At 37.2% G+C, this 26,069-nt stretch overlaps 1 protein-coding gene across 1 annotated transcript in view; it reads right to left on the bottom strand.

The window, feature by feature from the left end:
- The window catches only part of WDHD1 (WD repeat and HMG-box DNA binding protein 1), a 30,176-nt gene that overhangs the window by 1,262 nt on the left and 2,845 nt on the right, over nucleotides 1-26,069 (bottom strand). Inside the window, exons 3-11 of the mRNA XM_032875085.1 lie at nucleotides 18,272-18,383; nucleotides 11,035-11,186; nucleotides 9,589-9,700; nucleotides 9,363-9,413; nucleotides 8,445-8,540; nucleotides 4,856-4,948; nucleotides 3,707-3,813; nucleotides 3,191-3,332; nucleotides 1,311-1,356 (exon numbers count right to left, since the gene is read on the bottom strand). Coding sequence (XP_032730976.1) covers nucleotides 1,311-1,356; nucleotides 3,191-3,332; nucleotides 3,707-3,813; nucleotides 4,856-4,948; nucleotides 8,445-8,540; nucleotides 9,363-9,413; nucleotides 9,589-9,700; nucleotides 11,035-11,186; nucleotides 18,272-18,383 — 911 coding nt within the window. The remainder of the gene's footprint in view (nucleotides 1-1,310; nucleotides 1,357-3,190; nucleotides 3,333-3,706; nucleotides 3,814-4,855; nucleotides 4,949-8,444; nucleotides 8,541-9,362; nucleotides 9,414-9,588; nucleotides 9,701-11,034; nucleotides 11,187-18,271; nucleotides 18,384-26,069) is intronic.

The following is a 26,069-nucleotide window of genomic DNA, read 5'->3' as shown; positions in this document are numbered from 1 at the left end:
TTTTTTTTTTTTAATTTTATTTATTTGACAGAGTAAGAGAGGGAATACAAGCAGAGGAAGGAAGCCAGAGAGGGAGAAGCAGGCTTCCCGCCGAGGAGCCCAAAGTGGGGCTCGATCCCAGGATGCTGGATTCATGACCTGAGCCGAAGGCAGACATTTAATGACTGAGCCACCCAGGCGCCCCTGGTATAACATTCTAATGAGAGCACCATCAACAGATTCAAAAAGACTTCATCACAAATCTTTTAGATGGAAATACATAAAATTGTGTTCTAGAGAACTAATGTTTAATGAAAGGAGAGAACAGAAATAAAAAATGCTTCTAAACTCTTATATTTAAACATATGATCTGAAAGTAATAATTAAGAACTAAATGCTCTAGGAAGGTTTTTTTTTGTTGTTGTTGTTGTTGTTTTTAATATTTAACTATTTTATCTTTAGTCCTAGAAGTTTACATACTCACTTGGGTTAAAAACTTTTTTTGGATTTTCTTTTTAAAAAATGAGGAATTTTATCAGAGAAATTAAAATCAAAACCTCATTGAGATACCACCTTAAACCAGTGAGAATGGCCAAAATTATCAGGACAGGAAACAACAAGTGTTGGAGAGGATGTGGAGAAAGGGGAACAGTCTTACACTGTTGGTGGGAATGCAAGTTGGGGCAGCCACTTTGGAAAGCAGTGTGGAGATTCCTCAAAAAATTAAAAATAGAGATAACCTATGATCCTGCAATTGCACTACTGGGTATTTATCCCAAAGATACAGATGTAGTGAAAAGAAGGGCTATATGTACCCCAATGTTTATAGCAGCAATGGCCACAGTCGCCAAACTGTGGAAAGAGCCAAGACGCCCTTCAACAGATGAATGGATAAAGAAGATATGGTCCATATATACAATGGAGTATTATGCCTCCATCAAAAAGGATGAATACCCAACTTTTCTATCAACATGGACGGGACTGGAGGAGATTATGCAGAGGGAAAGAAGTCAAGTAGAGAAAGTCAATTATCATATGGTTTCACTTACTTGTGGAGCATAAGAAATAACATGGAGGACATTAGGAGAAGGAAAGGAAAAGTGAATTGGGGTAAATCGGAGGGGGAGATGAAGCATGAAAGACAATGGACTCTGAGAAACAAACTGAGGGTTTTGGAAGGGAGTGATGGGAAGGATGGGTGAGCCTGGTGGTAGGTATTAAGGAGGGCAGGTATTGTGTGGAGCACTGGGTACAGTGCATAAACAATGAATCTTGGAACACTGAAAAAAAAAAAAAAAAAAAAAAAAAAAGGACTTTTGCCTTATACTTACAATGAGGTCCATAAAGTATTAGAGGTATTATGGATAGGAATATGTACTATGAAGAATAAAAGCAAAAAAGAAAAGAGTGAGCAGTTAAGGGTTAAGGTTTTATAAGAGGTGACCTTTGAACTAAAAACTGTATTACAATGTACTTCATTTTTATCAGTGTTACACATGCATATAAATTAGTCAGTTACATGGTTTATTATAAAAATGAAAATAGTCCTCCTGCACAGCCTCCAACTTACTTTTCTATTCTTTTAGACAATTCTTTTGATAACTTCCTCCATAGTTTTAAATAATATTCTAGTGCTATTTTTTTGGCTTTTCAGTTTTAATCATTATCTATTAAATAAATTCTATTAACTTCTGTATATTAGGAAATATAAGGATTTGGTGTAATTTTCAACCACCCCTATTCTCTTGTATGTATGTACATTATTCTCCTACTCTAATCCTCCCAATATAGAGATTATTATGACCATATAGATGATATTCATGGTTGAATAAAAATACTAAGAACTATTCATGGTTGACTATAACTTATAAAGTGTTGTGTTAGAGACCTTCTAATTCTATACATAATTCATATAATCCTCACAATAAAACTCTACAAGGGAAAACATTATTGCCATCCTCATTTTATAAATGTGGCATATTATGATCACTTTTCCTTCCTTTTGTAATTTTTTTTCCTGGAGTTAAGAATCCTCTCTCTTTAAGCCTTTTTTCTTGGACAGATTCCCCAAAGACAATTCTTCCGATCTCTTGCCTGAAAAGCCTAAGTTAGACCAGCTGACAATGCCATAGGAGCCAACTATGAAAAATAGGCTGGGAATTTTAACACCCAAGTATTTACACTTTCATTTAATCCTTTTCAGTACAGTATTCCTCCACCACCCAATGCTGCTCAACTGTATCCAGTGCACCAACCAAAGACCTCTGCTTTACCTTTTCTAGAGAACAAATTTCCAGCATTCTGCCAGAATATACACGGCAGTGAGAGAAGGCAGTTACCTAGGTATGCACACTAATGTTGAGATTGGAGATATCTACTTGTTTATTAAACCAACCTTCTGTTTATAGCCCCACTTTTAGATGTGTCTAGTGCTACCAAATTCTGAAATCACTGGGGGATTCAGTCAGGCAGTGAAATACTATTTCAGGCAGGCAGTCTAAATTGCATGCCTGCTTTCCCCCAAATATGGTTTTAGGAGTCAATTTTTTGACTTTTTGAGAAACTAAACTTAAGTTTCCCATCACGCTTCTATTTTCCAGGGGTTCCAGTATCAGTATCCGAGTAGACATAAATGTGGGGGGGTTTAAGTAAATGATCTTTAACTGGGACCCTAAACCAAGACTTAAAATAAGACTGGGTATATTTGCCATGTAGGAGGAATAACAAACAAAAATAAGGAGTTGTATAAAACAAGGTGGCCTGTTTAAAGCAGTTCAGTAAGGCCAGATGGCTAAGCATTAAGAGATATAAGGGTAGCTCTAAGAGTTAAAGCTAATTCAGAGCAGAAAAGGTTTACAGGCTAAACTAAGTTATACTTATTAACCCTAATTTTTATCTATATTTATTTAAACAACAACCTCCAGAAAACCAGGATATTAAAATAGTATTTCACAGTGGTATTCTTTATAAAGCCAAGGAATATTAATAGGCATTCTATGGAGGGGAAAAGTTTCTCAATAAAATATATTTAGGAAGCATTAGGTCAAACAAGTTTAAACAGTTTTCTTTATGACAGGTAATTACTGAACATCTAATATAACAGGAATTGTTATTTTCCAAGGAAGTAATGTATTTTGTGGTGTTTTCCAAACCCATATGACAACAAAAGACTTTGAAGAAACTATTCCACCATCTATTTATTACTTGTTACCTTACTGCTTGATGTCTTTCCACTGGGTTCACAAACATTCTCCAGAAGCCCTAGATTTCCTTCTGCATCAGTATAAGCTATTCGACCACAAGTAGGATGCCATGCCAGGCCACAGATTGCATAACCCTTCTCATGTTTCACCCTAAAAATTAAAAAGTGAGTTCTTAAAACAGTACCAAAGTATATAAACTATCCATTGCTTTAGGTTAATTTTAATTAGAAAGGTTAAATGACTTCTGACAAACTAATAACTATATACTGTATATTTGTATTCTGACAGTCTAATGATGGCAAAAATTTGAAATGCTTCATAATAAAACAAAAAATCTAATAGAAATGAGCATAAAAACAAAAAAACAACCAAAAAAAGAGGGGGTGGGGGTGCCTCGTTGGCTCAGTCAGTAGAGCATCCAACTCTTGATCTCAGGGTCGTGAGTTTGAGCCCCACACTGGGTATAGAGATTAGTTGGGGGAAAAAAAAAAAAAAAAAAGGACAAAAGATATGTTGAATCATACCTTTCCATGCAATCTTTGGTTTCCACATTCCAAACTATAATTAAACCATTAATACTCCCTGCAGCTAAATATTGCCCACAGGGAGACCAGGTTACTATATTTAGGGCCTATGAGGAAAAACAATGAATAAATAACAATCTGCACAATTCAAAACTAAACACTTATTTTTATTACCAAATTCAAATTTTCACAACCCATATTCTGTGTAACTTCGAATTAAACTGATTCATAAAGGCAGGATAGTTTGGCAAGACTTTCTAAATTTCTTTTTCAGTAATATTTAACTATCACTAGCAGCTCTTACTTTGTTTACCAAGAGAAAATTATATTGACACAATTTTAAAAGCAAAATCTAAAAACTGTTATTATCCTAGAATACAGATCATAAAAAGTACCCTCACAACCGTCCCTTTCAAGATGAAGAGAACCATAGTGAGTGAAGTGAACCATATTAAGCCATTGCTGACTTACTGGGCCTCTTCTTTCCTTGAGAGCCAAATGGGAATGTATAACAAAAAAAGAGAGAGAGAATATAGAACAATAAACTTTCCTGCCCTAACATTTCAGAGTCTATGATCACAAGTCTCAATGAAACTCACTAAACAATAAAGGCTAATTAATTACTGATGATGTGAAAATAACATGTTCTAATATTATGTTAGGGTTAAATATGACTTCTTATAAATTAAGAGATTTTCTTATCAAATATCATAAGGAGGGATGCCTGGGTGGCTCAGTGCGTTAAGTGGCTGCCTTCAGTTCAGGTAATGATCCCACGGTCCTGGGATTGAGCCCTGCGTCGGGCTCCTTGCTCAACAGGGAGCCTGCTTCTCCCTCTGCTTCTGCCTACCCTCTGCCTGATTGTGCTCTCTCTCTCTGACAAATAAATAAAAATGATATCTTAATTTGTTTTTTTCCACAAGGAAAAAGTTCACACAGGACCTAACAAACACCTATTTACTGTCCAGTTACCAGCTAAATGAAGAAGGCTGAGGGGCCAAAAGGTGGACACATGCACAACAATCTGGAGTTGTTCTCCATGTCCAACAGTACTTCACTACAACTATATTTAGGCAAAGTGTAATACTCCTGTTAGCCTAATGAAAGTTTCACTTATAAAACCTACCTGAGGGGGGGGGGGGAACCTACCTGAGAGATGAAACTGTCTGAAAGATCATATTGATTATTCCACGTTTCTCTTCTATATAGCTTAACAGACTTTTCCACAGGAACTGCCAGCAACTATTAGGAAAGACAAATGATTTAAACAAAAGTTTACATTAAATCAGAGAGAAAAAAAGCAAAAAAAATCATCCAAATAAGACTACAAAACATAAAAACAAAATTGTACTTTATTTGACAACTAACAAAATTCTGAAAATTACTTAAAAACTTGATAAGCAAAGAATGAGTGATCACTCTATTGCTTGCACTGACAACCAGAGCACTTATAGTTACATATTTTTGATACTACTTCTCAGGAATCTAAGCCCTTTGGATCTAAACATCTACCTCATTTGCCAAAAGGAAAGAAACAGATCCAGAATGCTTTAAATATATTGAGAAAAGGAAGCTGATTTTCTTAGACATTCTTCCAAAGAACAGACTAACAGAATAAAAACCATATATTCTTTCCATGTTTATACAAAAAAGAGAAAACTATATATTATTTATGAACAGAAAAACTATGTTAACTGTATTGATTTTTAATTGTTTCATGAGCAAAAAAAAAAAAAATACACACAAAATTCCTCAACTATCACTTTAACGCAGAATGTAGTAGTCTTAAGAGTGCACATGCTACAAAGGGCATACATTAAAAGAAAGTCTCCCTCCCATCCCTAAATCCTATTTTCATTATATATACCCTGCAGTGCATATATATAAATATGCTTACAGGATTTATGCCTAGAACTAGTACTGTTCATTCTGATAAAAACTGCCACACCTACTTCCACATAGTATATAATCAAACTTTTGATGTTTGGACATCTGATAAATGAAAAACAGGCTATCACAATAGTTTCAATTTGCATTTCTTTTGGTATGAAAGGTTGCATATACTTTCATATGTCAAAAGTCATCTGTATTATCTTTTTCTATACACTGCAAGTTCATGTCCTTGACCATCTTTCTATTAGTATCTTACCAACTTGGTTTTTTTTTGTTTTTTTTGTTTTTTTGAAAGGTTTTATTTTAGGGCACCTGGGTGGCTCAGTCATTAAGCGTCTGCCTTCAGCTCAGGTCATGATCCCAGGGTCCTGGGATCAAGCCCCGCATCGGGTTCCCTGCTTAGTGGGAAGTCTGCTTCTCCCTCTCCCACTCCCCCTGCTTGTGTTCCCTCTCTCACTGTATCTCTGTCAAATAAATGAATAAAATCTTAAAAAAAAAAAAAAAAAGAAGAAGGGAAAATTTTATTTTTATTTATTTTTCAAAAATCTTATTTACTTATTTCAGGGAAAGAGGGAGAACACAAGCAGGGGTAGACAGGCTGAGGGACAGACTCCCCACTGAGCAGAGAGCCCATTATGAGCCTCAATCCCAGGACCCTGAGATCATGACCTGAGCAACACAACACTTAACCAACTGAGCCACCCAGGTGCCCCGAAGATTTTACTTTTAAGTAATCTCTACACCCAACGTGGAGCTCAAACTCACAACCTTGAGATCAAGAGTTACATACTCTTACAAACGAGCCAGCCAGATACCCCAGATCTTACTGATTTTTAAGAACTTTTTTTTTCAAGAGACTGTTTATTTATTTGAGAGACAGTGTATGAGAGAGAACATTAGTGGGAGGAGAGGAGAGGGACAAGCCAACTCCCCATTAAGTGTAGAGCCCAACACAGGGCTTGATCCCAGGACCCTAAGATCATGACCTGAGCCAAAGTCAGACACTTAACCTACTAAGATACCCAGGTGCCCCGACTTACAAGAACTTTCTGAATTTTAAGAAAATTAACTCTTGGGGGCGCCTGGGTGGCTCAGCTGGTTGAGCGTCTGCCTTTGGCTCAGGTCATGATCTCGGGGTCCTGGGATCAAGCTCCATGTCGGGCTCCCTGCTCAGCTGGGGGGTCTGCTTCTCCTTCTCCCTCTGCAGCTCCCCAGTTGTGTATGCTCTGTCAAATGAATAAATAATAAATAAATAGAAAATTAGCTCTTTGTCCTCTTGTTTCAAACATTTTTCCCAGTTTGTCATTCGTTCTTTGAAATATTTCATACAAAAATGTGTGCTTTTTAATCTTCTCTGAAAAATTTCACATACACAGAAAAATTGAAAGAATTATACAGCAAACATGATTCATCATGTAGCAGGAAGCCTTTAAGATGGTTCTCAAAGATTCTCAGCTCCTGGTATTCATACTCTCTGCCAATGTATCTACTCAATCTTCTTTTCTCCACCTTTCAGTAAACGAACTCTTTACATACTGGATCTATTTCTCTGTTTAATAGATATCGACCCATGATTCAGTGGTACCCTTTAATTCTCATAGCATCATAATATGTGTATCCGACTCGATTAGACTCCAACACTTTTATTTTCTAAGACTTTGTTTTCCACATGGATTTTACAACAGCTCTACGGTCCCCTTCAAACATCTTACTCATATTTCACATTTGAATGTTCTCTAAACTATAGGTTAATTTAGGAAAGAACGGACATCTTTATATCGAAAATTCCCTTCTAAAAATGGAATATATTTTTCTATTTAAGTCTTCTTTTACTCCTCTTGATAGCACATTAAAGTCTTCATTATACAGCCCTTTCACATTTTGGTAAGTTTACCCTTGTTATTTCATCTTTTTTGATTTCACAGTAAATGCACCATTTTCCCCCATTATATTTTCTAATAATTATTATTTTTAAAGATTTTATTTATTTGTCAGAGAGAGAGCGAGCGAGCGAGCACAGGCAGACAGAGTGGCAGGCAGAGACAGAGAGAGAAGCAGGCTCCCCGCCAAGCAAGGAGCCCCATGTGGGACTCGATCCCAGGACGCTGGGATCATGACCTGAGCTGAAGGCAGCTGCTTAACTAACTGAGCCACCCAGGCGTCCCTCCCCACCATATTTTCTAAATGGCTATTTTTTATATATAGGATTGTTACTGGGTTTGCATATTAGTTTATTTCCAAATACCCTGCCGGATTTTCTTACTAATAATATTTTTCCCTCAGTTGATTTCTTAAGATCTTATATTCAACCATTTCATTTGTAAATAATGAGCATTCTCCATCCTCTTTTCAAACAATTCCTACCTTTCTGTTGTCTATCAGGTGCTACTAAAAATGTTAAATGCTACTAGTAAGAGGTAGACATAACAAGACTTTCCCAAGTTGTTCCATTATATACAAAATAAAGAATATAAAATTAACTCATACAAAATGTATGCTTCAGAAAGAACCTTTACAAAGTTAACATGTTTCCTTTTTTTTTTTAAAGTAGGGTCCATGCCCAGCATGAAGCCCAACCCAGGGCCTGAACCCAAAATCCTGAGAAATCAAGGCCTGAGCCCACACCATCAGTCATACACTTTAACCAAATGAGCCACCCAGGCACCCCCAAAGTTAAAACATTTCTTAAAGCATTTCAATACTTATTGGTTGGCTTGGGGCACTAAAACTTACAACCTAAATGAAACAGTTACAATTTAAAAAACTAATTCTACTATTTTCATATTCAAAGTTGACAAGAACTACAAGTAACTAAAACAAAGGTTGAAAAGTAAGAGTCACTTACCTTCCCACTTTTTGGTTGCCAAGCAAGTCTGCAGATTGATTTTGCATTTATCACATCATTGCATTTTTGTAGCAGTGGCCAACTAATAGAACAAGTCTGATATTTTAAAAAAGAAAATTTATTTCCTTTTATGAAACTTCTCCCAAAGAGATATGCAGAATGGAATATATTTCAGAGGTGCTTTCTTCAACTGACATATAGCTATGAAAAAAGCAACTTGATTCACTTTCATCTAACTATGATATATGATTGACCTAAATTACTTTAAATAATTCAGAGATATAAAAAGCACAAATCTTAAATATTTAATTAAATAAGTGTATTTCCTATACAGAATAAGCAAACAATATACTCACTGAATACACGTATATACACACATTAAAAAAAAAAACTCAATACACTGAATTCTTAAAACATCTACAAAAATAAAGTCAAGAAATCTATAAAATGTTAAGGTATCAAAGTCAACCCTTTAAAACAGTTCAAACATGAGCGGAAAAAACTGGCTATTGAGGCATACCCTGTGGGGGATACTTTCCTCATCAGCCACATTATCTCTAGAATGCCTCAGGAAGAATTAATTGTTCCCTTTGCCAATCCAGAGACCACTTCCCAACACATGGTAGTTCATAGTAGAGTAAATATATACTGACAGATTTTTTTCCCCACTGATTTATAAAACCTAAAACTGAAATATAAATCTATTTCCCATGTGTTTGGGTATAAACACAATTACCCTTCAACACATTTTCACATTAGGTTATTACAGGATTTGATCACAAAAACAGTACTCAATGCTTCTAAAAAAAAAAAAAAAAAAACTATAAAGAAGAATTATTAATTTGACCCCATGCTATGTAATACCACATTTATGGCAGAAATGAGCACAAAGTTTTAAATTCAAATTGATAAGTTTACCTGATCTGAAATTTGCCACACTTTGACAGATCCATCACAACTAGCTGATGCCTGCAAGAATAAAATATATTTCTCTATGGTTACAGCCATAATTCCATAAGGTAATTGGTGAAACTGATAAACCAAATAGCCTTTTTATCAACTGTGTGAAATTTTCTGCTAATTCCCTTATAATTTTAAAAATACTGAAAAAAAAAAAAGAAGAAGAAATGGAAAAAATGATTACCAGAAAGATGCCCTTAGGATCAAAGGAAAGACTTAAAACAGGAGCATCATGTCCTCGAAATGTTTTCTGTTGGCTGCAATCCATCACATCCACAACTTTGAGTAGAAAATCACTATGAACAATAAGAGTAATGTATAACAGAGTATTAATAAATACCCATACAAAAACCTCTCCTACATCTATGACCCAAATATTTCAAAATCACAAGAGTAAATGTCATAATTTCTTTACAGCAACATGTAAAATTTGGCATCCAAATTTAAGGATCTACTTTTTAATCTTGGCTCTGTAAAGATACTAAAAACACAACTCAGGATTTCCCTTTAAAATACAAATACTTCCTAAGTGGCTTCCTTCATTACATTTTAAGTGTCTATTATTAATTAATTAATTAAAGTCCCAACCGTTTTTATTTTTAAGTCACAGCCACTTTTTTTTTTTTTAGATTTTTTTTTTTTTTTAATTATTATTTGACAGAGATCGCAAGTAGGCAGAGAGGCAGGCAGAGAGAAAGGAGGAAGCAGGCTCCCTGCCTAGCAGAGAGCCCGATGCGGGTCTCGATCCCAGGACCCTGGGATCATGACCTGAGCTGAAGGCAGAGGCTTTAACCCACTGAGCCACCCAGGCACCCAAGTCACAGCCACTTTTAAAAGCACTATGTCAGGGGCATCTGGGTGGCTCAGCTGGTTAAGCAGCCAGCTCTTGATAGCGGCATAGGTCATGATCTCAGAGTCCTGGGATCCAGCCCTGTGTTGGGCTCCATGCTCAGCAGGGAGTCTGCTTGAGATTTTTCACTCTCCCTCTCTACCCCTCCCCTTCCTCATGCACACTCTCTCTAAAATAAATAAATTCTAAAAAAAAAAAAAAAATACTATGCCTTTTATTCCCCTCAGCAATTCATTAGTTCCTTTCTTTGACATTCTTCCATATGACAAATAAGCATAAAGAGAAACAACAAAAATTCTGACAACTGAAGTTCTTCCCGAGATGATTTTTAAAATTTCGTATCAAACTATCATGTTTCCCCAATCTTTTTCAGCATTCATTGAACAGGCTGTCTGCAAAGCAGTCTATCTCAATTAACAAAGAAGCACAAGGTTGCCCTCAAAAACCTTTACTAAAGACTTGAATATAAAAATTAAGTGGGGTACCTGGTTGACTCAGTCAGTTAAACATCTGACTCTTGATTTCAGCTCAGGTCATGATCTCAGAATTGTGAGACAGAGCCCCACATCAAGCTCTGAGCTGGGCATGGAACCCACTTAAGATTCTCTGTCTCCCTCTCCCTCTGCCCCTCCCCACCCCACAAAAAATTAAGCACCCTCCCCGCGTGCACGCGCATGCACACACACACGGGACAGAGTCCTGAAAATGTTACACTGAAGCCAATGAATGAGGCCATTCTGTTCTAATATTACTTCCTTTTCGGGTATCAGAGGGCCTTACCTAGATCCAGCAGCAACTTTTCCACCATCCCCATTAAAGACCACATGGTTTGCATTTGTGGTGAAGCGAGTCAATATACCATCTGGAACTCCTTCAGGAAATGTGTGGACTTGAATAGTATTATTAGATACTGCAGTGACCAATTTCCCATTCTAAAAGAAACATTGGCAAAAAAAGTCCTAATCAATTGAGTCTCTCCATACTTAACAATCCTATAAAAAACATAAAAGCTTATAATTTTAGTTAATGTCAAGAGAAAAATCATCATTCAATGTACAAGTTTCCTGAAGTACCTATTAGCAAAAAAAATTTACTTACTACCTTTACGCAATTTAATTCTCACTTCATCAGCCAAATTTTTAGCCTCTGAATTTTCATTTACTTCTGACAAGAAAATTATTTAAATAGTATTTTTATGCATCCCCAAGTGTCATGAAAGAGACTCAAGGGAGCTTTTCAGAAAAAATACATAGCTAGTCTCAGTGAGGGAACAGCACATCAGAAGGTATGGCTGGACTACAGCGTTGCCACTATGTTTCCACAATAAAATCATCAGATATCTTTGGAGTAAGTAAAATCTACATGCAGAATCCATGGCTTCTCTCTTTAAAAACACTAAGTAAGAAGACAGCAGAATCGGAGGATCCTAAAAATAATACACTTATAATGATGAACAGTGTAAAATGGTTGAGAATCACTATATTGTACAACTGGAACTAATATAACACTGTAGTTAATTATACTGGAAGTAAAAATATAAACAACCTTTTTAAAAATAATAAAAACGCTAAATGAACAGAAACTTTTAGGATCTGAAAATGATCAGCAGATACCAATGCTCTGCATAGATTTTGGCTAAGAATCATAAAAGGTCAAGTATCTGCCCTAGAACCTTAATTTTATTACTTACTTCTCTAGGAGGAACTAAGTCCTGACAGACTAAATCATTGTCTACCAATGCCTTACATGCTCTAATAAATCATAATCAATTATTTAGATTAAATGGTAACTGCCAAAGAAACAAATTACTCAAGTTTGTTAATAAATATCATATAGCAATAGGTCTCAGTCATATTTGCACATGTAAGACCCTCTGCTTTGTCTACAACACCTGCTCTCACTCCAATGGAAAAGGAACTTGGTAATACAGTGACATTTTACTACATAGAAAATTGGGGAAGATGTATACATCTGTTCAAGGAACAGTACAGATGACTCAGATTTGAACTATAATATAAACTTATCTTCAATTACTGGAAAATCGGTGAAAAAAACTGTTTATGCCTACTTTGTAACTACTGTTCAAGTAATTAAACAATCCACAATACACTAAATCTATCAGAAGCTAATCTAACAATAACTTAAACGTGAAAACAAGAAGAGAATTCAGGAAAAACTAACCAACTCAAGACAACACATGATGCTACATGTTCTTTGGCAAAACTGCAGAAACATCAACTATATGTATGCATGTACAGGAATTTTGCAACCTGGCTGTGCTTTACTTGGCAGACAGATCTCTCAGTGGAATCCAACTAAGCATCCTCAGTTACATCTAGTAAAGAGTTCTGGTAACCATTAACTGGTCCTCTATTCATGTGAAAATATTAAAGTATATATCTATACTTACTCACCCAAGAGACCTGAATAAAGGACGTGCTTTGAAGTCAATTTCCAACAAATCTACTGGGAAACCAAATCATTATCAGTTCTTTATCAACTAGTAAAGCTAAAAAAAAAGAAAACACTCAAAAAGAATCGGGGATCTGGTCAGATCACTCTTCTCCCTAGTAGACTGAGAAGAATGGGTCCAAGCACAGGCTGACTTGAGCTCCAGCCCACTGTGTTCCTTTTTTTTTTTTTTTTAAGATTTTTATTTATTTATTTATTTGACAGACAGAGATTACAAGTAGGCAGAGAGGCAGACAGAGAGAGAGGAGGAAGCAGGCTCCCTGCTGAGCAGAGAGCCCGATGTGGGGCTCGATCCCAGGACCCTGGGATCATGACCGAAGGCAGAGGCTTTAACCCACGGAGTCACCCAGGCACCCCTGCCCACTGTGTTCCTTACCAACAGTGTCAATTGACCTTCTTCAGAGCTTTGACCTTTCCAAGAATAAAATGGAGGTAATTTCACATACTTCCCCGTATCTTTGTTAAAAGGCCTTGACAATGTAAAATACTATGCAAGCTTTAACTATTACTACCAGTTGATTCATCGCATTTTTACTGTTTTTGGAGAGTGATATTTTCTCCACTTTGTTCTCAAACAAAACATCTGACCGTACTTCCCAAAAGACTCCAAAACAAAATGACTCCAAAAACAGAAAGTATATTTATAAGCAATTATATTTTAAAAGGAAATCTGTTGTAAAATTTTCAGCTTCCCATGGCTATGTGGTAAAGTCATTTAAATGAAGTACCATAAACTCTATTCCTAAAGCCAAAGAAAACATTTAAGCACAGACTATCAGACTTGTAGTGGATTGAATAATGGCCCCCAAAAGACATGCCTAAGTCCTAAGTCCAGTCACCTGTGAATGTGGTCTTATTTAGAAATAGGGTCTTTGCACATGTAGTAAGTTAAGGATCTAAATCTAATGACTGGTGTCCTTATAAGAAAATGGATAGATTTGAGACACAGAGAAGAAGGCAATGTGAAGATAGAAGCAGAGATTGGAGTGATGTATCTTCCAACTAAGGAACACTGAGGATAGCTGGCAACCCACCAGAAGCTAGAAAAAAGGCATGGAACAGACTCTCAGGGTCTTGGAGTTAACCCTGCCCACACCTTGATTTCAGGCATCTTGCCTTCTGAACTGTGAGACAATAATTTTCTGTTGTTTTAAGCCATTGAGTTTGTGAAAATTTGTTACAGCTGCCCTAGGAAACTATTACAAGACCACTTTTTTTTTTCCTTCTTTACAGTCTTTTCATACACAAATAATGCAGTGCATACATACTGTATAAGAAAATTAAAAAACAAATTGTTCTGGCCAAAGCATGAGTTTCCCTACTCTAATGAAATAATCTCCACTAACATTTTGGGGTTAAGTCTTTCTAACTCTCTTATGTACATTTATGTATATATGTATCCTTTATCTTAAACATAAGACTACACAATACAGACTACTCTGCAACTCTCTTTCATTTTTCAACTCATTGCAAATATCTTTGCAGATGAAGATATATAAGACTACACAATACAGACTACTCTGCAACTCTCTTTCATTTTTCAACTCATTGCAAATATCTTTGCAGATGAAGATACATAGCACTCACTCTTTTTTTTTTTGTGGCTACATAAAAATACATTTCATGGGTCTACTAAAATACATGAAATAGAGGCGTCTGGGTGGTTCAGTTGGTTAAGCATCAGCTTTCGGCTCCAGTGATGATCCCAGGGTCCTGGGATCCAGCCCCGGACCTGGCTGGACTTCCTGCTCAGCGGGGAGCCTGCTTCTCCCTCTTCTTGCCGCCCTCCTGTGCTTTCTCTTGCCATCTCTCAAATAAATAAATAAAAATCTTTAAAAAAAATTTTACAAAACAAATTCTCTCCTGAAGGACACTTCAATCAGTTCTAACTTATAAACAATAATTTTAAAAATATACTTGACCACACAAATACAAGGAATATAATTTCCTCAGGGTAAAGGGTACCTGGGTGGCTCAGTCAGTTAAGAAACTGCCTTCAACTCAGGTGATGATCCCAGGTTGTGGGATCAAGCCCCATGTCAGGTTCCCTGCTGAGTGGTAAGCCTGTTTCTCCCTCTGCCTGTCCCTACCCTCGCTTGTGCTCTCTCTGACAAATAAATAAAATCTTAAAAAAAAAAGAAAAAAAAAAAAAAAGAGGGCGCCTGGGTGGCTCAGTGGGTTGAACTCTGCCTTTGGCTCAGGTCACGGTCTCAGGGTCCTGGGATCGAGTCCCGGGTCGGGCTCTCTGCTTAGCGGGGAGCCTACTTCCCCCTCTCTCTCTGCCTGCCTCTCTGCCTACTTGTGATCTCTGTGTGTCAAATAAATAAATAAAATCTAAAAAAAGAATTTCCTCAAGGTAAATAGCCAGAAATGACTACGTGCATTTAATGTTTTATACACAGTATGAATTCACTCCCTTTTTTTTTAAAATTTGAAAGAGTGCAAATGAGGGGGGGGAAGGTCCATCTAAGGAGCAGAGGGAGTATGACAAGAAGACTCCTTGTTTGTTTGTTTGTTTTAAAGATTTTATTTGTCTATTTGACCGAGAGAGACACAGCCAGAGAAGGAACATAAGCAGTGGGAGAGGGAGAAGCAGGCTTCCCGCCAAGCAGGGAGCCCGATGGAGGGCTCCATCCCAGGACCCTGAGATCATGACCAAAGCCGAAGGCGATGCTTAACGACTGAGCCACCAAGGGGCCCAAGAAGACTTCTTGTTGAGGACGAAGCCTGTCATGGGGTTCTATCCCACAACCCTGAGATCATGAACCAAGCTGAAATCAAAAGCAGGTCAACCTACTGAGTAGCTCAACCACTGAGCCACCCAAACATTCCTCAATTTACTTCTTAAAAAGCTCCCCAAGCACACCTGGGGACTTGATTTCAGCTCAGGTCATGATCTCGGGCTCATGAGATGGAGCCCTGAGTGGGGCCTACTTAAAATTCTCTCTCTCTTCCCTCTGCCCCTTCCCCCACAAAAAAAACAAAAAAACCTCACAAAACTCCCCAGTTACATTTCCAGCAACTGTTGTGCAATACTGTAAAATAACAGAAAATACATATTGGTCTCTGCCTCTTATTCCTGGCAGAGTTCCTAAAACCCTTGTAATTTCCTAAGTGATAAGACTACTAGGAGCAGCTTTTGCTCTAATATTTGGTCTTTGATCCCAGTTCCCGACACAAGCTCCTAAATCCCCTGAGATTTCCTGGGTGATAGAAAATACCCTTCAAAGGAGGCAATTCTTGGTGGGCTCCTGGATAGCTTCAGGATGAGGGCTGGTCATCAGAAAAATCAAACCATGATTAGAAACAGAACTTTCAGCCTTATGCCATCATCATCCAAGAAAGGGAGAAGGGCTGGAAATGGAATTAATAATCAATTATGCCAATGTAATGAAGCCTCCATAAAAATCCCAATGGTATGGGGTTCAAAGAGCTTCTCAGTTGGTGAACACAACCCCAATAACAGGAGGGCAGAGGATCCCAACTCCACGGGGGAAAAAAAAGCCTTTCAGACCTCTCCTATATACTTCTTCATCTGGCTGTTCACCTGTATCCTTTCTCTATATTTCACTACATAATGAACTGGTAGGAGTGTTTCCCTGAATTTTGTGAGCTATTGTAGCAAAAGACTGACTCCAAGTAAGGGGTTGTGGGAACCTCTGATTTATAGCCAAGTAGGACAGATGCTGTGGGTAACGTGGGGACCTACTACTTGCAACTATTATCTGAAGTGGGGGACAGTCTCATGGGACTGAGCCCCTGAACTCTAAGGTCTGTGCTCACTCCTGTCAGTGTCCAAATTGAACTGAACTGTAGGACACCCAGCCAGTATTACAGAAAATTGCTTGGTGTAGGAGAAAAAACCCACATACCTGGTGCTGGAAATGTTATGAGGAAGGTAGTAGTGTGAGAATAAAGGAAAAAGATGGGAAAATGTTCTTCCTTTACAAATACTTACTTCTCCAAACCCTCACTATTACTGGAATTAGCAATATTTTTCACCCTTGCCAATCTGATAGAAAAAAAAATTCAATTGTTTAATTTGTACTTCTTTGCTTATTAGTGAAATTTAACTTGTATCTAATATATGTTGGTCATTTCTATTTTTCCTTCTGGGAATATATTTTCCATTATATATGACCATTTTTTTTTTTTAGATTTATTTATTTGAGAGAGAGAAAGAGAGCACACATGAGAATGCGCAGAAGGGGGAGGGAGGAAGAGAGAAGCTCAAGCAGACTCCATGATGAGCACGGAGCCTGACACAAGGCTCAATCTAAGCCTGAGACCACCACCAGAGCCAAAACCAAGAGTTGGAAGCTTAACTAACCGCACCACCCAGATGCCCCTATATAGGACAATTTTAAAAAGAACATCTTAAGTATCTAAAGACTATCTCATTCATCTACCTTAATGAGCCTGGGTTTGAAAAAAACATGAATTCTGTGAAAATACTTTTTTCTACCCAAATACAATACACTCAACTTAAAATTCATCACAAATAAAAAGCTTAGTGGTTTTTAGATACTTAGTTTGCAAAGGTCTTCTGAAAACATGTCTCCATTCTCCAAATAACCTACATATCATTCCCCTATTTACCTTACATAAAACATTAGAGGGGCGCCTTGGTGGCTCAGTTGATTAAGCGACTGCCTTCAACTCAGGTCATGATCCCGGAGTCCCGGGATTGAGGCTTCCAGCTCCATGGGGAGTCTGCTTCTCCTTCTGACCTCCCCTCTCTCAGCTTTGCGCAGTGGCAGGCAGTGGCAGTATCGTAGCCAATGAGTTTTATCCGAGGCGCGATTATTGCTAACTGGCCTCCCCTCTCATGCTCTCTCTCACTCTGTCTCTCTCTCTCTCTCAAATAAATAAATAAAATCTTTTAAAAAAACCAAAAACATTAGAAATATGTATATGTCTTGAAAAAGTTAAAATATTCCTCTTTTCTAGTGTAATTGGTTGTCTAAATTAGTGAACTAAAAACCTGAAAATGCCATGGAGTTTTCTCTCAAAGGGTAATAAAGGGAACATTTAAATATCAAAAGAAAAAGTATAATCTCTTGCAAATATTTTAATTGGTTTACCATTAATAAACCATTAATCACCTTTAATAAACCATTCAGATTTTTTAAATTTTTATTTAAGATTATTTATTTATTTGACAGAGAAATAGGGAGCACAAGGAGACAAAGCAGCAGGCAGAAGGAGAAGGAGAAGCAGGCTCTCTGCCAAGCAGGAAGCCCCATGCAGTGCTCAATCCCAATAGGACCTGAGCTGACGGCAGCCGCTTAACCAACTGAGCCACTCAGGTGCCCCCCATTCAGATTTTAGATTCAGACTTTAAACCCATTCAGATTCAGATTTTACTTGTAAAAATTTTGGGAAATTTATGGTATTATTATTGTACACATATGAGTAGTATGATTTTATAAGAGAAACAAATAAAAAGCACATTCAAAACTTCAACAAAAATATTCTTTACCCATTTATAAAATACCAAATAGCAGTATCACTTCTCATGGTTTGCTATAAATGTTTTCAATACCTTCAAAGCACATGAATATGCCTTTTCTCCAACGTTAATGGACTTAGGATCATCATCATCTAAGTCTTCCCAAATCCTCACATCACCATCACTTCCACAAGTCACAATGTAACTGTGAAGGGAACACACTCATTAAAAGGTCATCCAAGTTTCAGGAAAGAAAAAGAAAGGTCACCCAGTTTTAGGCCTATTAATTTTTTTGGAATACTTTATCTTTTTTTTCAATAAAATTAAAGTGTTACTCAATTTTTTCTCACTTTACATACATAGGCCTCAATAAAAAGGCCTGCTAAATCTCCTATCCTATAAAATGAAAAGTGAGTTTAATGTTCCCTACAGTTTCTCCTTGGCATAAAATTCTTTATCTGTAATAATGTAAGAAAGGTGAATGGGTAATCTCTGTTAACAACAGGGACCTGGTCTACCTTGCTCACCACTGTGCCTCTAGCACAAAGCAAGCTGACATATAGAAGCCTTGATAAATATTTGTTGAATGAGTAAGTGGACAGATACAAGAGCTCAGTTATCCAAAGCTGATTATTCAAATGGCCACCTGTATCTCTCAAGTCTTGTTTTAAACCCGTATTCCTGATGCTTTTATTCATTTGGTATGTGTCCTATTTATGTGTCCTGACACATATAAAAGCAAAAAATATAAAAAAGTAACATGGCAAATGGCAAAGAGAAGCCGCATAAAGAACTGTAGAGGTTCATAAGAAAGGTGGTGTCTACATGGGGAAGTCAAAGGGCAAGTAGAACTGGATATGCTGAGATTGGTGAAAAGAGCAGTTCCACAGGAAACCACATGAACCACAATATGAAGTTAGTAAAATATGGGGGAGTTCACTTACAACAGAGCAGACAGTACAGGAAATTGAGAAAGAAAATGCAGATTGGGGGTCATCCTATTTACAATGATCTTAACGCAAGGGTAGAAGCTTGGATTCCCTTCTATAGGAAATAAATAGAACCATTGGTCTTTTCGTCTAGGACATTCCTTTTTTTTTTCTTTTCTTAAAGATTGTATTTATTTGCTAGAGACAGAGAGAAACCACAAGCCAGAGGGAAAAGCAGACTCTCTGCTGAGCAGGGAGCCCAAAGAGGGGCTCAATCCCAGGACTCTGTGATCATGAACTGAGCTGAAGCCAGACACTTAACCACTGCGCCACCCAGGTGCCCCAGCCTAGGATAATCCTGATTTATGCATACAGCTGGTTTAGAATAGGTCCTCATTTTTTTTTTAATTTTAAGACATATTAGTATTGGGGCACCTGACTGGCTCCGTCAGAAAAGCCTGTGACTCTTAATCTTGGGTTGTGAGTTTGAGCCCCATGTTGGGTATAGAGGTCACTAAAAAAAAATACATAAACTTTAAAAAAATAAATAAAATGTAGTATCTTTTAAAAAATATATTAATATTATTTGCATCAAAACTGGTTGGGTGGGTTTGACAGACCTCTGTATTTCCAGCTTCTGCCATGATCTTGTTTACTAGTGAAACATGTACAATTAAAGAATTCTCCCTTTATCACATAAGTAAATCTAAAAGACAAGTGATAACCCATCTCCCCATTCCAATCCTTTTTTTTTTTATTAGCATATAACATATTATTTGTTTCAAGGGTACAGGTCTGTGAATCATCAGTCTTACAGTACTTGATGCAACATAACTAAGAACTCCTTTCGCAGACAATAGGGGCTAACAAACAAAAACTAAAGTGAAGCCAGTCAAGAGGCCTTACAGTGATTTCTTCCAGTCCTCAGTAGTGATGGGGTAAGGACTTCATATTGCTGTCCCTACTGACTATTTGACCCAGTCAGCCAGCCAGCAAGGGAGAAGTTGCAGGTGCCAGTTGGCAGTACCAATGGCAAATTATAGTGAAATACAGTGGAATTAATGAGAAATATATGCAACAAATAGTTAAGTTAAATAGTTAAGTTGAGCTTTTAGAGTTGCCTGAACATTCTTCTCACTGTGTTTTTGTCATTTACTACAGGAATAAAACTGTAGTTTTATTATTGATTATGCCTTTTAATGAAATACCTTATAGTAACAACTAAAAAAAATGCTATAAATTTAACAAAAGTACACATTTAACAAAAAATTAAATACTACATTTCTGCTTCTCAAGAAGTTAATAATGGAACTGTAACATGAACAAAATGTTAGTTGACGTTTATCATGGGGGCTGGAGTGATAAACCAACCATATGAAGTCAGAAGACACAAAATTCCTGAAGAAACCTGAGCATCTACTTTGTAAGTTAGTAGTTATTTTGTGACTCCCTGAAAACCATGCTTCTACAGCTGCAGAGTCTGCATCTTGTCAGTGGAACTTTTCATAATTTAGTAGTGTCCAATAGAACTTTCTTAAAGGATGGAAATGGTCTCAATCAGGCTCCTGAGTAATTAAAGTGGGGTTTAAAATGTCACTCATGCAACTGAGGATCTGAATTTTAAATTTAATTAACTTTAATTAAAATCTAAAGAGCCACTAGTGGCTATTGTACTGAACAGTGCAGCATTAAAACAGATGACAGCGGTTCTAAATTAATTTTGTTCATTTTTCATTTTAATTTTTCTAATTCAAATATGAAGTAAAATTATAGCTGTTAATACGTTGTTGCCATTAGTAAAATAATTTTCCAAACAGTTAAATGATACTGGCTTTATTTCAAAGTCATCAGAGAGTTTAAATAGAGAATCAGTCAGATTAATTCCAATAATGGCTTAGTCTTCTCTTCAGCTCATGGAAACAAAGTAAAGCTTCTAGAAGTTTACTCTGTGGACGTGAAACATCTAACATTATTGGCAATTCTATATAACTTCATTTGAAAAGTTCAATGCTAAAGATAAAATTCTTAATTTTTGTACTAATACAACATTTTGGTTGAGCACAGCACTGTAGCAAAAACAATGTACTTACTGAGTTAAGAAACCTATGAAACATATATGTACTTCAAATTGAAAGCATAATTCATAACCAAATGCACTGTGATAATGTAACTAATTAAAACAGAAGCCATAGTTGTCAAATTCTGAGATCATTTTATTTATACCAGAAAAATAACAAAATTTTTGTAACAAACTGATATTAAATACATAAAAATACTTCAGCATTGCATGAGGTGCTTTCTCTTCTACCTATCATCACTTGGGATTTTTTAAATATTTGAGCCTTTGAAAAGTGACTTTTTAAATTTTTTTTTTTTTAAAGATTTTACTTATTTATTTGACACTCAGAGATCACAAATAGGCAGAGAGGCAGGCAGAGAGAGAGGAGGAAGCAGGCTCCCCGCCGAGCAGAGAGCGCTATGCAGGGCTCGATCCCAGGACCCTAGAATCATGACCTGAGCTGAAGGCAGAGGCTTTAACCCACTGAGCCACTCAGGCGCCCCTGAAGAGTGACTTTTTAAAATTTAAATTCAATTAGCTAACATATAGTGATGATTAGTTCTAGATCTAGTGTTCTTCGATGATTCATCAGCTGTGTATAATACCCAGTACTCATCACAGCAAGTGTCCTCCTTGATGCCCATCAACAAGTAACCCCATGAAGAGTGAATTTATAAAACCTACGTGTCCTATAATGATGGTATTATTATTACTGGAAACAAGTTCCCTAAGGCTTAGTAGCATCTTGCTCAAAATCAGTTAACAATCTTTAATTTAAGCATTCAACTTAAGGCTTTGAAGCTTTCCGTAAAATGCAGTTAATGAAAACAAAGCTTATGCACAGGAAGATAACTAAAACATATCACTTCAAAAGCAAATAAGAATTGAACAAACTGTACATTAAAAGCTGAAAGACTGAATGATATAATATTGAAACTCGCTAATTGTACTCTGGAATATCTTAACCTGTGAGAAGAATCTTTTGAGGGAACTCCTTATTCAACTGTATAAATTTATGAACTTATTCATAAATTTATTTTTAAATTTTTTATTTAAATTTTTAAATATTAAATTAAGTACACTTAAAATTTGTGAAACATTCAAAGAAACCACACACAACTTACCTGATGAATTTTATCTTTAAAAATATTAAAGAACTAATAAAATAAAATTTTAAAATATTGAAGAGCTCACTACTGAAAAAGGATACTCTGAATACAGGTTAAAAAAAAAACAGAACTTGTAAAAATACTGAAGGTGAAAGATTTACCTATTTAAAATAAATTTTTTAAAAATTGAGACTCTTCTGGGACGGCTGGGTGGCTCAGAAAGTTGTGGTTCTGCCTTCAGCTCAGGTCGTGATCTCCAGGTCCTAGGATGGAGCCTCATGTCAGGCTCCCAGATCAGTGGGGAATGTGCTTCTTCCTCTCCCCCTGCCTCTCCCCCTGCTTGTGTTCTCTCTGTCTCTCTCTCTCTCTAATGATTAAATAAAACCTTTACAAAAAAATAAAAATTGAGATTCTTCCATTTAATAGAATTTGCTCTGACCTTACCAGGTACGTGAGAACCTAAAGAGAGTATTTTCTTTTTTTTTTTTTTTTAAAGATTTTATTTATTTATTTGACAGAGAACACAAGTAGGCAGAGAAGCAGGCAGAGAGAGAGAGAGAAGCAGGCTCTGCACTGAGCAGAGAGCCCGATGCGGGGCTCGATCCCAGGACTCTGGGATCATGACCTGAGCCGAAGGCAGAGGCTTTAACCACTGAGCCACCCAGGCGCCCCAAGAGAGTATTTTCTGATTGAAAAGTATTATGGTCTAGGGTCACATGGGTGGCTCAGTCAGTTAAGAATCTGTGTTGGACTCAGGTCATGATCCAGAGTCCTGGGATAGAGTCTGCCATCCATCAGGGCTCCCTGCTCTGCCTGCTGCTCCCTCTGCTTGCCCGCTTGTGCATGGGTTCTCTCTCTCTCTGACAAATAAATAATCTTCAAAAAAAAAAGTCACTGAAGGTCTCACTTCAAGGTCTCACCATAAATTTAACTCTGAGGAAGACTGCAATTTTGTAATAAAAATAAAAAGACAATATTGAAAAAAATATTTTTCAGAAAAATATCAGCAATATCATGTTAGAGACAGGCTAAAAAATGATTAAAGTACATGAATATGTACCAAAAATATTCTACTAATGTAAATGTTTGGATTATATGTTTAATGTTTAGAAAATCAATGTAAAATTTTTTTTGATGTTTTAATGTCACAAATGTTTTTATGAAAAAATGTTCTGAAACAGTTTTTGAAAAATGTTACAGATCTACCAAAACAGAATAATTTGCCAATCAATAAATAATTTTAAAAACTAATTTTAACTCTTGAAATTTTTCTCCTCATTCCCAAAGGTGCTCTGGTTTGGACGGTAAGAAAATCACTGTAAGTTTCTGAGTAAAAAAAAACATTATAAGGATTAATTCTATCATGCCTTTATCCTCTTTGTGACATAACTACAAGAAGCCAATGGGGCACCTGGGTGGCTCAGTGGGTTAAAGCCTCTGCCTTCAGCTCAGGTCATGATCCCAGGGTCCTGGGATCGAGCCCCGCATCAGGCTCTCTGCTCAGCAGGGAGCCTGCTTCCTCCTCTCTCTCTGCCTGCCTCTCTGCCTACTTGTGATCTGTCTGTCAAATAAATAAATAAAATCTTTAAAAAAAAAAATAACTACAAGAAGCCAATGATTACCAAGTTATTTCTCACCATCTGGATTCTCCATCCTCACAAAGCCATGTTCTGTCCCTCATCTGACCCCTCTCTCCCTGACCCTTCCACTAGGCCTCTTGAAATTCACCGTCAGGCACCAGAAAAATCTCTCCATCCTCAGCTTTTTTTCCCAACATTTCTTCTGAGAACACTGCTTCATCTTCAGCCCTCTTAAAGGGTGGCTGATTTTTCTTCTACATTCCTGTGGGGTCTATTGATGGGCCTCCCTTGCATTTCACTATTACTTCCATTCTATTGCTACAAACTATTAAAAAAAAAAAAAAGGCAAAAAACTGCTATCAAAACACCTACAAATCACTAAAGAGAAATCTCCCATGTTCCCTAAGAATTTTTAGCACAAGTCTGGCTCATTGTCATTCTCTAACAACACTATTCCTATTGTAATTCTTAGTATTATCAGTATCCATATAGACAAAGACTTACACCAAACCTTCCACCTCATCCTCAAACTCCCATGGTCATAGCATAAATTTTGTCTTTATCAATATTGCAACTGCTTCATAACTTCAATTTCAATCACCCTAATCACTTATCTTTTCACCTTATACCCTTAATATCCTGACTTCAACAATTTTTTTACTTCTATTAGGATTTATAATCTATTGAAACTACTTCCTCACTGTCTCTCACTCCCTTCAAATTCTCACATCCCTCCTAATCTGGCTTAGATTCCAGTCTGTCCTTCAGATCACTCCTTTACCTCATCCTCAAACTCTCTGACCCTTCTTCACTGTGTCATACTTACCTGGCAAAATCCCTATCTATGCCTATTAATAAATTTGCACTTGAAGCGCCTGGGTGGCTCAGTTGATTAAGTCTGTGCCCTTGGCTCAAGTCATGATCCTGAGGTCCTGGGATCGAGCCCCACTCGATGGGAGGGAGCCTGCTTCTCCCTCTCCCTCTCCCCTTACCCTGCCAGTGTGCTCTCTCTCTCTTCCTTAAACAAGTAAATAAAATCTTAAAAAAAAAAAAAAAAGTTTGCACTTGCAGAGCTAAACACAGCTAGAGAAAAACACATAACTGGGTTGTCTGGTCTCACTTTAAATTTGTGATCACTAATCTAAAGTAGGCTTAGTGCTGCCCAGTATTCCACCTAACATTTCCCTAGGCCTTTCAGCTTTCCCTCTCTTATGAACATCTATCTCATATATACTTCTCTTTCTTCAAACCTTTACTGCCTCCTACTCTTAACTTTGCTTCTTATTTTACTCAGAAAACAGAAGCAGTCTACAGAAATTGGCTGCATGTTCTCCCCATCCCATTTAGGTGCTCCTTCCTTCCACTTGTGAATTTGACCATGCTCTTACCTTTGGCCACTGTCTCCCCCTTATGTACTAGCCCCTCTTACCTACTGAAGACTCCAGCAATTCTCCTTCTTTCTATTCTAACATCAACTTATCCCTCTCTGTCAGATCATCCCCACTCATACACTTACTGTATCTCTCACCTTAAAACAAAGACATTTCCTGACCTCAAATTCCTATCCAACTACCCTTGCTCTTTATGTGTCATCCTTACTAACTCCAGTTCCTTCCTTTCCATTTTCTTAAATCTACTGCGACAAGATTTTCATTCTTACCACTCCATTAAAAAAGCTCAAGATCATCCAATGCCTCCATATCACTAAATCTAATGTTGGATTCTCAGTCCTCAACTTGACCTAACACCATCTGACATAGTTTATTACTTCTCTCCCTTTTTTTTAAAAGGATTTATTTATTTATTTGACAGAGAGAGACACAAGAAGAGAGGGAATATAAGCAGGGGGAGTGTGAGAAGGAGAAGCAGGCTTCCACCAGAGCAAGGAGCCTAATACGGGGCTCCATCCCAGGACCCTAGGATCATGACCTGAGCCAAAGGCAGAAGTTTAACGACTGAATCACCCAGGCGTCCCACTTTATTATTTCCTTCTCCTTAAAATGCTTATACTTCAGGGCACCTGGGTGGCTCAGTGGGCTAAGCCTCTGCCTTCGGCTTGGGTCATGATCTCAGGGTCCTGGGATTGAGTCCCACATCGGGATCTCTGCTCAGCATGGAGCCTGCTTCCCCCTCTCTCCCTGCCTCTCTGCCCACTTGTGATCTCTGTCAAATAAATAAATAATTTTTTTTTTTTAAAAAGCTTATATTTCATTT

The sequence above is a fragment of the Lontra canadensis genome, unplaced genomic scaffold (genome assembly GCF_010015895.1).
Source record: "Lontra canadensis isolate GAN:19392208 unplaced genomic scaffold, GSC_riverotter_1.0 scaffold55, whole genome shotgun sequence".
In the NCBI taxonomy this organism is placed as follows: Eukaryota; Metazoa; Chordata; class Mammalia; order Carnivora; family Mustelidae; genus Lontra; species Lontra canadensis.
This window is presented reverse-complemented; position numbering and strand designations above follow the sequence as displayed.